At 32.8% G+C, this 13,471-nt stretch overlaps 1 protein-coding gene across 1 annotated transcript; it reads left to right on the forward strand.

The window, feature by feature from the left end:
- Nucleotides 1–9,150: 9,150 nt before the first annotated feature.
- Nucleotides 9,151–10,911, forward strand: LOC140885186 (uncharacterized). Its single transcript, XM_073292133.1, has 4 exons — nt 9,151–9,436; nt 9,740–9,798; nt 9,968–10,085; nt 10,702–10,911. The coding sequence occupies exons 1-4, from the start codon at nt 9,234–9,236 to the stop codon at nt 10,778–10,780; spliced, it is 459 nt and encodes a 152-aa protein (XP_073148234.1). The 5' UTR covers nt 9,151–9,233; the 3' UTR covers nt 10,781–10,911.
- Nucleotides 10,912–13,471: the final 2,560 nt, after the last annotated feature.

Here is a 13,471-nt window from a genome sequence, read left to right on the forward strand (position 1 = left end):
AATCAGCAGTAAGATCGAATGCGATTTCGAGGACGAAATCATTCCTTAGAGGGGAGGAATTGTAAGGCCCGAAAATATAAAGTTTTTAATTACGGGATTTGAAATTTAAATTCCGAAGATGAGAAAATATTTATTTGAAGAAGTTAAGAAATTTGAGATTTCAATTTCGGGTCAGAAATATTTAATTTGAGGATTTTTGGATTTTAAGATTTTAATATCCGGAATTATTAAATTAAAAGATTAAAAATATTTGAATTGATATTTATGGAATTTAAGATGTGAATTCCAAGATGATAAATATCAAAGATTGAATTTGAGGATGAAATCCGAGCAAGGACCTATTTGCAAATATTGAGAAGTTCAAGGACTAAAATGCGATAAGGTCTGAAATGATTTAATTTTAATCCAAGAATATTTAATTTGAGAATATTTAGAGTTTAGACTTGAATTCTAATCTTCTTAAATTATTTATGATTGAAATTGAATTAAATCGCTTGTCCAGGGACTGAATTGCAATTAGGCCAAAGTTCAGGGACTAAACTGCAATTTCCTTGCAACTTGGCCATAAAAACGTGACAAAGGGATCAGAATGTTCCGAATTGAACGAGAGAGAAGAAACAAACGAAGGGTTAAGCCATTTTTGTCCCTTCAAGTCCCGATTAAATTCAAACCGCCTGGTAGAATTTCCTATTAAACATATATTTGCGATCACAGCTCCGAGTGCTACGTTTTGACGTAATTTTTATGAAGTTCTACCATGTTTGAATTTTAAGTTGTTGTTAGAATTATGATTTGATTGTATAAACGTGTTCTAGTATATACGACGATAGCATATCTAAGACGGATCGAGAAAAGATCGTTGTTTGAACATGATTTTGATTTTAGAAAGAATTATGAGAAATCTGAAAATTATCAGCTGTTATGTACATGAATGGTGTGATGAAATGGTGATGATTATTGATTTATATGATTGTATTATTGATGTTTAAGCTTTTGGAAAGACCGAAATCGTACCGTTACACCGCCGTTTCAAGATTTTGAATTGATATGAATTCTACATGTCTAGAGCTAATCTTTAAGCTTATTGTGAATGAATTGAATATGAGATTATGTTGAGAATGTAGATATGATGATATTTGAATCGAAAGACTTATCGGACTCGGATAGTTGCGACGTCGGTTTGAATTCCGATCGTATTAGCAAGATTTGAATTGTATAAGCTTTAATCATCGATTCAGATTGGAATTGATGTTTAGATATGTTATAATCTATTTTAGATTTGAATTGAAGATTATCGAAGTTGAATCGACGTGTTCGAGTTCGAATGACTTGAAGTATTTGAAGTTGAATCAAAAATACCTTCAAGTAGCATTGATTGAAATGAGCAGAATTGTATGACTGATTTGGCTAGCTTTGAGATGATCAGCATTGGCAACAGATTCAAGATGTTTGAATCGCGATGAAAGGTATGAATAGACATTAATAAGATGGGCAGAATAACTCGAGATTGTTTCTGATTATCAAGTTGCCTAAAATCACATACATGCATGTTTTCATATATTTTATGGTTTACATTTACATAAATGGGATAGATTATTCAAGATAGCTATTTTCTTGAAGTCCCAGAATATTTATGTAAATGTTTACTTGTCTGATTTGATTTATATTACAAGTGATACTTACAGATTTGTCAGTATCGTTGAGTGATTATATGTTCATATGATTATATGATTGATGTGTTCAAGGTGTTTTATAGCATTTAATGCATACAGAACATGTTGCATTCATCTTGAACTCCAGCCAGTAAAGCACAGAAGGTTGAAAGGCCTAGAGTGCATATGACGTTTGGAGGGCTGTAGTTGAGTGGCACGGAATGTAGACTTACTTCCAGAGCCAGAAGACTCACTATAGTTGCACCAAAGTTAGAGGAAATGAATTATTTAACTTCACCTCGATTGGGTGAGTTGGTGTTTGTTGAAGATTTTATTTTCTCGGGATCCCAGAACTACGATTTATTGATATCAGATTTGATAGCCTATTCCTTGGCACATGCATTGCATTTATGCATTAACTTAGAGATTTCTATGGTTTAGAATATGCGTTTATAAATGCTAGCATGTTATGTTATTATGTAACGTTCATGATATGAATGAATTATATGGTTAACTGATGTATATGCATGTCTTTCATACTGAGATTTATTCTCATCGGAGTTATCTGGCTGTTTCTTTGTTTGTATTTGTGCATTGCATCAGGTTGGGGCATGATCAAGGTAGAGTTGGCTTGGATAGATTGAGAAGAGAGATAGCATGTGGTGATTCGGGTTTTAAGCAGATGACATGCAATTATTATTTGGTAAACATGTTAGAAAGCAAGAACCTTTGTATAGGTTGTTTTTGTCAAGTATTGATTTATACTTGAGAGTTCATGTATTCTAGATCACTTGATATTAGTTTGAATGCATGTAAATTAGCTAGAAGCATGTTTAGAAGTTTATATGAAAGTTGTATAAGTTTTGGAATCACATTGTACAACAAGATTCATTTTATTTTTCTGGACAGGGTGCCTGCTCGATCGGGTGAACTCCACCGATCGAGTGCGGCCTGTGATTTCCAAAGCAGAGAAGTGAGTTTTTGGGCTCGCTCGATCGGGTGATTTCCACCGATCGAGCGAGACCAATATGGATTCAGACCCGAGAGCTGGACTTTCTTGCCCGCTCGATCGGGTGAATTTACCCGATCGAGCGAGGTGCTCAGTTTAAAAAAAAATAAAATTAGCTCTTGGTTTGAATATCCTTTTATTTTTTTGATTAATTGTTAATTAATCGTTAATTGCCCTAAGATGAGATTAGCAACCCGAGGTCCCCACAACTACAGAATACCAGAGGAGGTTTGGAGCGGCAAAGGAGTAAACCTTTCGTTCTTGAAAGTATTTGGTTGTCTCTCATATGTTCACATCGATTCAACCAACCTTTTGTGGGGACCTCGGGTTTCTAATCTCATCTTAAGGCAATTAACGATTAATAAACAATTAATCATGTATTTAAAAGAATACTCAAACCAAATAAAAAAAAATTTAAAATATTGCACCTCGCTCGATCGGTAAAATCCTACCGATCGAGCAGGCAAGGGATCTCATCCCTCGGGTTTGAGAAAATCTTGGCCTCGCTCGATCGGTCAAATCTTACAGATCGAGCGAGCAAGAAAATTTAAGTTTCTGCTCAGCATTAACAGGCCTCGCTCGATCGGTGAAATCTTACCGATCGAGCAGCCTCTCTGCACAGAAAATCTGCAGAAATGTTTTGTGCTGTCAAAACTTGGATCAAAGAATAAATCCTCAACAAACATGGATTCTACACATGCTATAAAATCTGTAAATATGCATACATACATATATGAAGTCTCAAGCATCAATGCATGCAAGTATTACATCAAACGGATAGTTGTAAAGGCATTAAAACCATAAGCTACACAAAGTGTACTTCTAGTCATAATTCTTCTACAAATTTGATGCTAGTCCAACTATCATACATCATCTAAAGCCCGAGTCCTCACTTGCTAAATCTCGCTCCCGAGCTATCAATGTCATCGTTGACTAGCTCATGCCCCCTCTGTTGCCATGCACACATACAAAACAAAGCAACAGCCGGATAAACTCTGGTGAGAAATCATTCCCAGTATAACCGACATATATAAAGCGTTAAATAAATCATATCGACTCTATTCATAATCGACTCAACAATAGAGTAAATAACGCGTATATCGATTAAGAATTGATTCATAAAAACATCATTGCCATCAAGATTCGTAAACGATCTTGACATGGATATCCATCTATCGTAGTCATTCTTGACTCGAAAATAAGGCCGCCTCAGACCTTGGCATAGAATCAATTCAATAACATATCATATCGTAATCATAACGACTCAAACTCAAAAATCCACTACCTGAGATGGATCGACAATATCAAAATCAAATCAAAAGATAATCAAGTATGTGATTTTTGCGGGACAACTCAAGAAACGCCATTCTCGAGTTTCAAATCCCTGACTCGCGATGTCGTCATTATACCTTCGTATATCTTGGTTCTGAACACTTTCAATCTGAAATATAACAATAAGCACAATCATATCAAACTTCATTCAAGATGATCAATCCAAGATCGAATCAAACTCATCAATATAACGTCAATACAATCACTTCAAACCTCCAGCAAACTTCCTCGGTTCAAAGTCGGACTTCCTGAGTTGATCGAACTTGATACTAATCTGAAATGTAACGATTATGATCAAGAAATATCATTATACAATCACAAGATCCTCAACTCAATCATAGGCTAACAAAACAACTTCAAAACCTAAACCGACGACATAGCGATTGAAAATCGGTAACAGACGAAATATTGAAACCATTTACGACTTCGAATACAATTCATACGTATATCACAACAGCAATAACCACTCATAAAATCATATAACAGCAGCTATAACCATAAAACACAAGCTGAAAATCAGGATTAAGTACAAGCAACATGAATTCTTCAACCCGGTTTTGATATCGGAATACATAAACGTCAAAGAACATATACATATCATCAATATCTGATATCTACAAACTTTAGAACTTCAAACCATTCCGAAAGAATTAAAAACTTACACTAGATCGAATCCCTCCTCGTAAGGATTCCAGAACACCTTTCGAAATCGAAATCGGACGATCGGATCAAAAGATACGGCGATTTGAAAATAAAAAATCAAATGAAAAGAGAGGGTCTCGACTTCTCTGTTTCGAAATTCTGAATTTGCTTAGGAAAGTACACGTTTACATGATGAGACATCAATTAAAATCTGACAACTTCAAGCATAATTGCCGTTTAGTCCCTCAAGTCTTCAATATTTGCAATTTGGTCCCCGGCCCTTATTTCAATTCAATTTCAATCCTAAATAATTTAAGAATATTAGAATTTAAATCGAAACTCTAAATATTCCCAAATTAAATATACTTGGATTAAAATTAAATAATCTCGGATTAAATTAAATAATCCCGGGCCTTACATTTCTCCCCCACTAAGATATGAGTTCGTCCTCGAATTCATAAACAGTATAGATATGCAGTCTGTATACTCACAAGAATAAAGAGTAACAGAAAACTGAATAAGAACTCACATCAGTGGAACAGATAAGGAAATCTCTGTCTCATGTCTTCTTCAACTTCCCATGTCGCTTCTTCAACCCCGTGCCGACTCCATTGAATCTTCACCAATGGAATGGTATTCGTTCGGAGCTGCTTTTCTTTCCTATCCAAAATCTGAATCGGTTGTTCAAAATAACTCAAAGTGTCATCGAGTTCAGCTTCATCAACGTGGATAATATGCGATACATCAGGCTGATACTTCCTCAACATCGAAACATGAAAAACATCATGAATACCGGACAAGGATGGAGGAAGGGCGAGTCGATAAGCAAGATTTCCTATATTCTCGAGAATCTCATACGGCCCAATAAATCTTGGAGACAATTTTCCTCGTTTACCAAATCGTATAGTACCCCTGAAAGGTAAAATCTTCAAGAATATTCTATCTCCCTGTTCAAAAGATAACGGACGTCGTCGCACATTCGCATATCTAGTCTGTCTATGCTGCGCTGTTCTCATTCTCTGCTAAATCAACTTCACCTTCTCAGTCATCTTTCTGATCATATCCGGTCCCAACTCAGGCACCTCTGACACATCATCCCAATATAATGGCGATCGACACTTCTTCCCATACAATGCTTCAAATGGAGCCATCTCTATACTCATCTGATAACTGTTGTTATAAGAGAATTCCACAAGTGGTATGGAATCTTGCCATGTAATACCAAAATGAAGTATCACAGCTCTAAGCATATCCTCAAGAGTCTGAATAGTTCGTTCAGATTGACCGTCAGTTTGAGGATGATAAGCAGTACTCAAATGTAAATGCGTACCTAGAGCTTCCTGTAAGCTATGCCAAAAGTGCGAAGTAAATCTAGGATCTCGATCAGATACAATCGACTATGGCACACCGTGTAGTCTTACCACTTCTCGAATATAGAGATCTGCCATTTGATCATGACGATAAGTCATTCGATAAAGAATAAATCACGCAGATTTCGTCAATCTGTCTATGATCACCCAAATAGCATCGCAACCTCGGGATGATCGTGGCAATTTTGTCACAAAGTCCATAGAAATTTGATCCCATTTCCATTCAGGAATAGATAGACTCTGTAATAAGACACCTAGTTTCTTTCTCTTAGCCTTCACCTGTTGGCAGTTCAAGCATTTTGATACAAATTCAGTCACATCAGACTTCATTTGTTTCCACCAGTACTGATTCTTCAAATCGTTGTACATTTTTCTGCCTCTAGGGTGAATACTGAATCGACTACAATGAGCTTTTTCAAAATATTCTGTTTCAAATCTGAAAGATCGGAAACAACAATTCGGTTATTCACATACAGAATATCATCATCACTAACCTTGTATTCAGACTGATGTCCTGATTTGATCATTTCAATCGAATTCTGTACACTCAAATCAGATTTCTGTGCTTCTTTGATTCGAATCAACAACTCAAGCTCAACACTGATAGCACAAATTCTCATCGGTCTTCTATCTGTCTCAAATATATATCCAGAAATACAGCAATCTTCAATCAAATTAGATACACCTATAATAGATAAGGATAAGGCACATACCTTCCTACTTAGGGCATCAGCTGCTGCATTTGACTTCCCTGGATAATATTTGATTTCACAGTCGAAATCTTTCAATAAATCGAGTCATCTTCGTTGTCTCATGTTTAGTTCAGATTGTGAAAACAGATACTTTAGACTTTTATGATCAGAAAAGATTTCGAATTTCTCACCATACAAATAATGTCGCCAGATCTTCAATGCAAAAACAATAGCTGCCAATTCAAGATCATGAATTGGATATCTGACTTCATGTGGTTTCAGTTGTCGTGAGGCACAAGCAACCACATGTCCTTTCTGCATCAAAATACATCTCAAACCTCGGTGAAAAGCATCACAATATACAACAAAATCACCAGTACCTGAAGGGATTGTCAAAACTGGTGTTGTAGTCAACCTCTTCTTCAGCTCAAGAAAACTGGTTTCACATACTTCAGACCACACAAACAGTGCATTTTTCTGTATAAGCTGTGTAATAGGCTTCGCAATAGACGAGAAGTCTTGGATAAATCGATGATAATATCCTGCCAAACCCATAAAACTTCTGATTTCTGGCACAAATGTCGGTCTCTGCCAACTAATCACAGCTTCAACTTTACTTGGATCAATTGAAATACCATCTCCTGATATAATATGACCCAGAAATACCACCTGTTTCAACCAAAACTCATATTTGGATAGCTTAGCATACAGTTTTTCTTCCCTCAACGTCTTCAAAACTGTTCTCAAGTGATTAGCATGATCACATAAATTCTTCGAGTAAATCAAAATATCATCGATAAATATGATTACGAAATCATCTAGATACTTTTGAAATACTCTATTCATCAATTCCATAAAAACTGCTGGTGCATTCGTTAGACCAAAAGACATGACTATAAATTCGTAATGACCATACCTGGTTCTAAATGCAGTCTTAGGGATATCTTCATCTCTTACTCTCAATTGATGATAGCCAGATCGTAAATCAATCTTTTAATATACTGAAGAACCCTGCAATTGATCAAATAAATCATCGATACGAGGTAAAGGATAGCGATTCTTTATCGTTGCTTTATTCAATTGCCGGTAGTCAATACATAGTCTCATCGATCCGTCTTTCTTTCTAACAAACAAAACCGGAGCTCCCCAGGGCGAAACACTCGGTCTGATATAACCCTTGGCCAACAATTCTTCAAGTTGATCCTTTAACTCTTTCAACTCTATCGGTGCCATACGATAAGGTGCTTTCGATATCGGCTGTGTAATTGACATCAACTCAATACTGAAGTCTACCTCTCGATATGGAGGCAATCCCGGAATCTCGTTAGGGAAAACATCAGCGAATTTACTAACTACTGGCAAGTCAGCCAAGTTTGGACTAGTCTTCAGTATATCAACTGCATAAATAAGAAATCCTTCTGCCCCTTTCTGTAACAAGTCAGTCATAGAAAGAACATATATCAAAGGAATTTTGGCTCGTGAACCCTTACCATAGAATTTCCATTCATCAGCCATATCAGGTCTGAATTTTACAATCTTCTGAAAACATTCAACTGTAGCTCTGTACTTGGTTAGCATATCGATATCGATAATACAATCAAAATCAGACAAAACGAGTACAACACAATCAACCTCAATCTCATAACCCTCAGACTGTAATATACAATTTCGAACAGACTTCAGGCCCTGTTGGTGACATTAAACCGTGGTAAATGCTATTTATGGCTCTCAGCAAATGTGAACTTTCATTTGCGAGTTGATCAATCTCTTTGTAATAGTTTAGGAAATACAGATTTATGTATATGGGAACACACACTTTGACTGCAAAATTGTAGCTAGATGCATAACGAGGAGCAAATCCCAATTACATACATATTTTAAAACACATACGTAACATGATTTGGTTTTCTTTTCTTCAATTTTTGAGAAACTACTGCATATAAATAAATACATGTATATCTTATAAGACACCATTTCCTGCAAAGAATAATGTACTAATTGTTTCCACGTATTTGTGTTTCATCCAACTCGACTTATACAATTATTGTACCTAATTATACTTTTGTATTCATATAAGTACTTTTCAATTTCTTATTATTCAGTTATTATAAATATTTTATTAATTCATCACGTGACCAAATAATGTACGTATTCTACCTAATTCCTTATACAATAAAAAAAATAATACTTTTTTCATCTTACAAACAGAAGTGTAAAAGAGCTTCGTAACAACTTTTATGCTCGTAATAACACCACTACCAAATTGTACAAGGAAAGCATGCATGTGTATCATAAGATTTTTATTTCATTATATTTATAATATACTAGTAAAATATATTGAGAAGAAAAATTCCAAAAATAAAATAGAAATTTCTAGTAAAAAGGAAAAGGTTAGTAGGTGGGGTATATATATAAAATAATAATTGGAAATGTGGGAACAAACGACAGCCACAGCCACAGCCACGCCATTCAGAGGTGATCTCTTATCATCATCACTTGAAAATCACCACCGAAACTCAAAACAGACCAAATCCCAATGGCGTTGGCTCTCCCTCACCATGCCTCGAAACCACTCCCGCCGCCGCCCGGTCTCCGCCCGCCTTCCGACCGTTTTGCTCTCAAATCTTCCTTCTTCTCGCCGTCCCACCGCCTCTTGCTGCCACCTAAGCCACTAGCCACGGCGCCCAAATACTCCATGCGCGTGGCTTCCAAACAAGCTTACATTTGCCGTGATTGTGGGTATATATATTAACCCTATCTTTAATTTCCTCTTCCATTTGTAATCTTAGTACTAGTATTAGTATAGGTACTGGTTGTTTTTACCAACTTTTTTTTGCTTTTTGGTTTGGTAGTAAACGCGATCGATGAAATGTATCACTACTACAAACAATTTGGGCCCAAATAACAGGACATTCATTATTTGTTGGATTCGATATTTTGCTCCATAATTGGATTGATTTTAGATCATCCATCCCTTTTGGCAATAAGTATATATTCAGTAATGTCAATAACTAATTGATTTAGTTTTACATTGTGATGCAGCTATATTTATAGTGACAAGACTCCTTTCGAGAAATTGCCCGATAAGTACTTTTGTCCAGGTATTAATGCAAATTTATCATATCATTATAATTAAATGCATGCTCTTTTTTGCACTATATACATAGAATTTGATGTATGATGAAACAAATTAAATTAGAATCGTGAAGATATCTTATATATATGCATACATAATTTGGTGAATGATATAGAATTTTTGTGAATGCGCAGTTTGTGGTGCCCCAAAGAGGAGGTTTAAGTCATACGAGCCATCCGTGGCCAAAAACGCGAATGACACCGACGTTCGCAAGGCGAGGAAAGCACAGTTAAAGCAAGATGAAGCTGTTGGGTAAATCCATTCTCTATAGTTGTTATTTTCTTTTATATAAAATATATAATATGGGTGCCTCGTGGGCTACACGCTTAAGTCACAATAGATGTTATCCATTTTCACGCGTAGCTACTTAGATTATTAACATGTTCAAATTAATTTTTATGTATTAGCATTAGTATACTATTTTTATGTTAGCATGAAATCAACGGATTGGCTTGTCAAGTTCTCTATGATTGTTCTTAGTTACATTTTTTTTGGAATAGTTTTTTAAAAAAAACAAAACAAAACAAAGATTTTTTGTTATTCTTGGATAGTTGGAGTAGTTATTGATAAGTTTTCAAATTTACCGTGTTTTGTAGTTATAATTTTGTGAATTATTCTACACCCCTTCTCTATCATCTTGGTTGTGTAATAATGAATGGTTGAAAACATTCTTTCAAGAGTATATTTCAGGACGTGAATAGTTATCAATACATGCGAAATTCACATTTTTAACATGAAATTCCCATAATTTCACGTGATTAGTTCATGTTATATTTTATTTCATATTTGACATTTTAAAATAATTCATCCAGTAATTTTGGTTTAGTAAAATAATATATTAACTTTATTTTGTGTACGTATCATGCAGGCAAGCATTGCCCTTTGCAATTGCACTTGGAGCTGCAGCATTAGTAGGTTTATACTTTTATCTCAACTCGACCTACTAATTAGAGCTTCAACCGAGCAGAATTGTTAATCATTTTTCTTTAATTTCGTGGAAAACTACTAAAATCATTTTTTGTAATTTGTTTCATAAATATTTCAATATCTGAATCACTATAAATGGTTTTGTGCTTTATTTATCTACTTTACTATGTATAATACTTGAGTTATGATATAGACAAAATAGTGGTAATTTTAAAATCCACAAAAGACTTTTTTTAAAAAAATTATTTTTTACTAATTTCACCTATTTCTTTTTCAAAAATTGCCCAAAAAAACCCCCCCCCCCCCCCCCCCCCCCTCCTTTTTCTGCGTGACAAATTGATGTAAAAACTTATTAGAATATAGAAAATTTAAATTTATTTTAGTAAGTAATAAAATTTAAATTTAAATTATTTTTATTACTTCTAACATGAGTGCTGTGTATTTGTAAGTAATAAAATTTAAATTATTTTTATAACAATAAAGATCACCAGTTAGTTGGATTTTAATAATATCTATACTATTCTACATTATGTTATTAAGGTGGAGGAACATATAACAATCCGGGTGTTCGTTCTTTTTAAATAAAAAAAAGGCTCAAATTTTCAAAAAAAAAAAAAAGAAAAGTTCTGCAGCTTTTATGAATCCGGAACTGACAGCTCCCGATTCATAAAAGTATTACTCTCATAATTCCCTCCCTCATCTCATCCGTTCTTCATTCTCCTTATTTTTTTTTTCGTTCTCGGAAGTCTCAGCTTCCTTCTTTTCTTCTTTTCTTATCATCAAATATTTAGAAATTAAAAAGCATAATTACATGAGTATGTATTAAAGCAAAAAATATTTTTTTCCAATAATATCCCAAAATTTAAAATAATAAAAAATAAAATGAAATAATATTTAAATGTGATTTATAAAATAAATAATTTTATAATTACTTTAATCATTATTCGGAATATTTGAATTATTATTAAAACTTATAATATATTATTTATAAAAATTATAATCGTTTTTAAAATTTTTCAAAATAAAAATAAAAATAATATCTAAAATATTATTACTATTTTAATTTTAAGTTGATTCTTATTTATATTATTTTTAAATTTATTTATTTTCTATATTTTAATTAATATTTATAATTATTTTTTGTTGTTTGGAAATTAAAATTAGTGCAAATTTAGTAATAAATATAATATTTAAATTTTTACCATACATTTTTATAGATTAATTTTAGAAATATTAATTTTTTCAATCATATTAAAAATTAATATAAAAAATTGATTCGTATATATCCACGTATAAAAATTGCATTCAACTTAATTACATTCACTAAAATAAATAATATAATGCCAACCCGTCAAAAAAATAATATAATACCAATATAATCTGAAATTAAATATTTTTTTACAAATTTTTAATCTTGTTAATCAATTCTTTGATGAAAATAAGGGTTTATTAAGTTTTGATCATTTTTTAATGATCAGAGTAACAAATATATTTTATAAATTTTTAATCTTGTTAATAAATTCTTTGATGAAAATAAGGATTTATTAAGCTTTAATTTATTTTTTTAATGATTAAGGTAATAAATATATTTTAATTAATTATAATAAATTAAGTGATAATTATAAAAATTTAATTATCTATCTAATTAGTTTAAGAATATTTATTTAATTAAAATTTGGGGTCTTTTGGTCATTGCAATAAAATTTACAAAATTAATACATCATTAACAATAAAAAAAATTGTAATTAGTAATAGAATAATAAAACAACTAATAGAATATTATTATAAAAAATAAAAAAATAAATAAAATAGCATGAATTTTTTTTTTGACAGATTAATAGAATGAAACTTTTAAATGAGTGTTATTATTATTAAATTAATAATCATAACAAAAATATTAAGTTCAAATTTAAAAAATATTATAAACGGTGCTTACCTTTCAGAACACGACAAGCAATACGAGCAAAATTCAAATGACGAATTAAATCATACTGTTGCAAAATTTAACCAAAATTAAAACACAATATACAACTAAATAAAAAATTATAATAAAATAAATAATGATGGGGTGGGTGGAGGATTTAGCTCCGGATTCATAAATGCGTGAATCCCACGAGCTAAAGCTCGGGGTTCAAATATTTATTATTTTTTTTCCACCTTATTTTTATGCCTTACGTAACAGAGATCTGACATGATCTCTGTTGAATCCGGGACTCAAAGTCACTGATTGTAATATTTTTACAAACTTCTAAGTTTTGTTATATTTTAATTAAATTTTTTAAATTATATATTATTTTAAAAAAAAAACCCTTTTTGACATATCCATTACTAACATATCATATTTACTTATCTATTCCTCCTGAATTATTAAAATATTTTTTAGGTGAATTTTCTCGGATCAAGATTATCCAAACCAAATAAATTTATCACATATGAGACGAGCCCATATAGGGAATAAAACACTCTTTTCAGGCACAAAAATACACAAAATATAGAGAAGAAGAAGAAAATTTTCGGATTTGCACATCCCCACAAATCAGTCAACTTACAGAAATGTTTGTGACGAATTGCAACGTTGGATCGAGGTAAAATTTGGTCAGCACATTCGTAAGAGCGTTTCCTAAATTGTGAACGGTGGAGAGCTTTTGAGCTTTTGAGACCGTTGGATCAACTTTTGGGAATGAATAGAGGTTGCTGGTTTTTTGTATAGA

The sequence above is a fragment of the Henckelia pumila genome, chromosome 2 (assembly GCF_033568475.1).
Source record: "Henckelia pumila isolate YLH828 chromosome 2, ASM3356847v2, whole genome shotgun sequence".
Taxonomy (NCBI): domain Eukaryota; kingdom Viridiplantae; phylum Streptophyta; class Magnoliopsida; order Lamiales; family Gesneriaceae; genus Henckelia; species Henckelia pumila.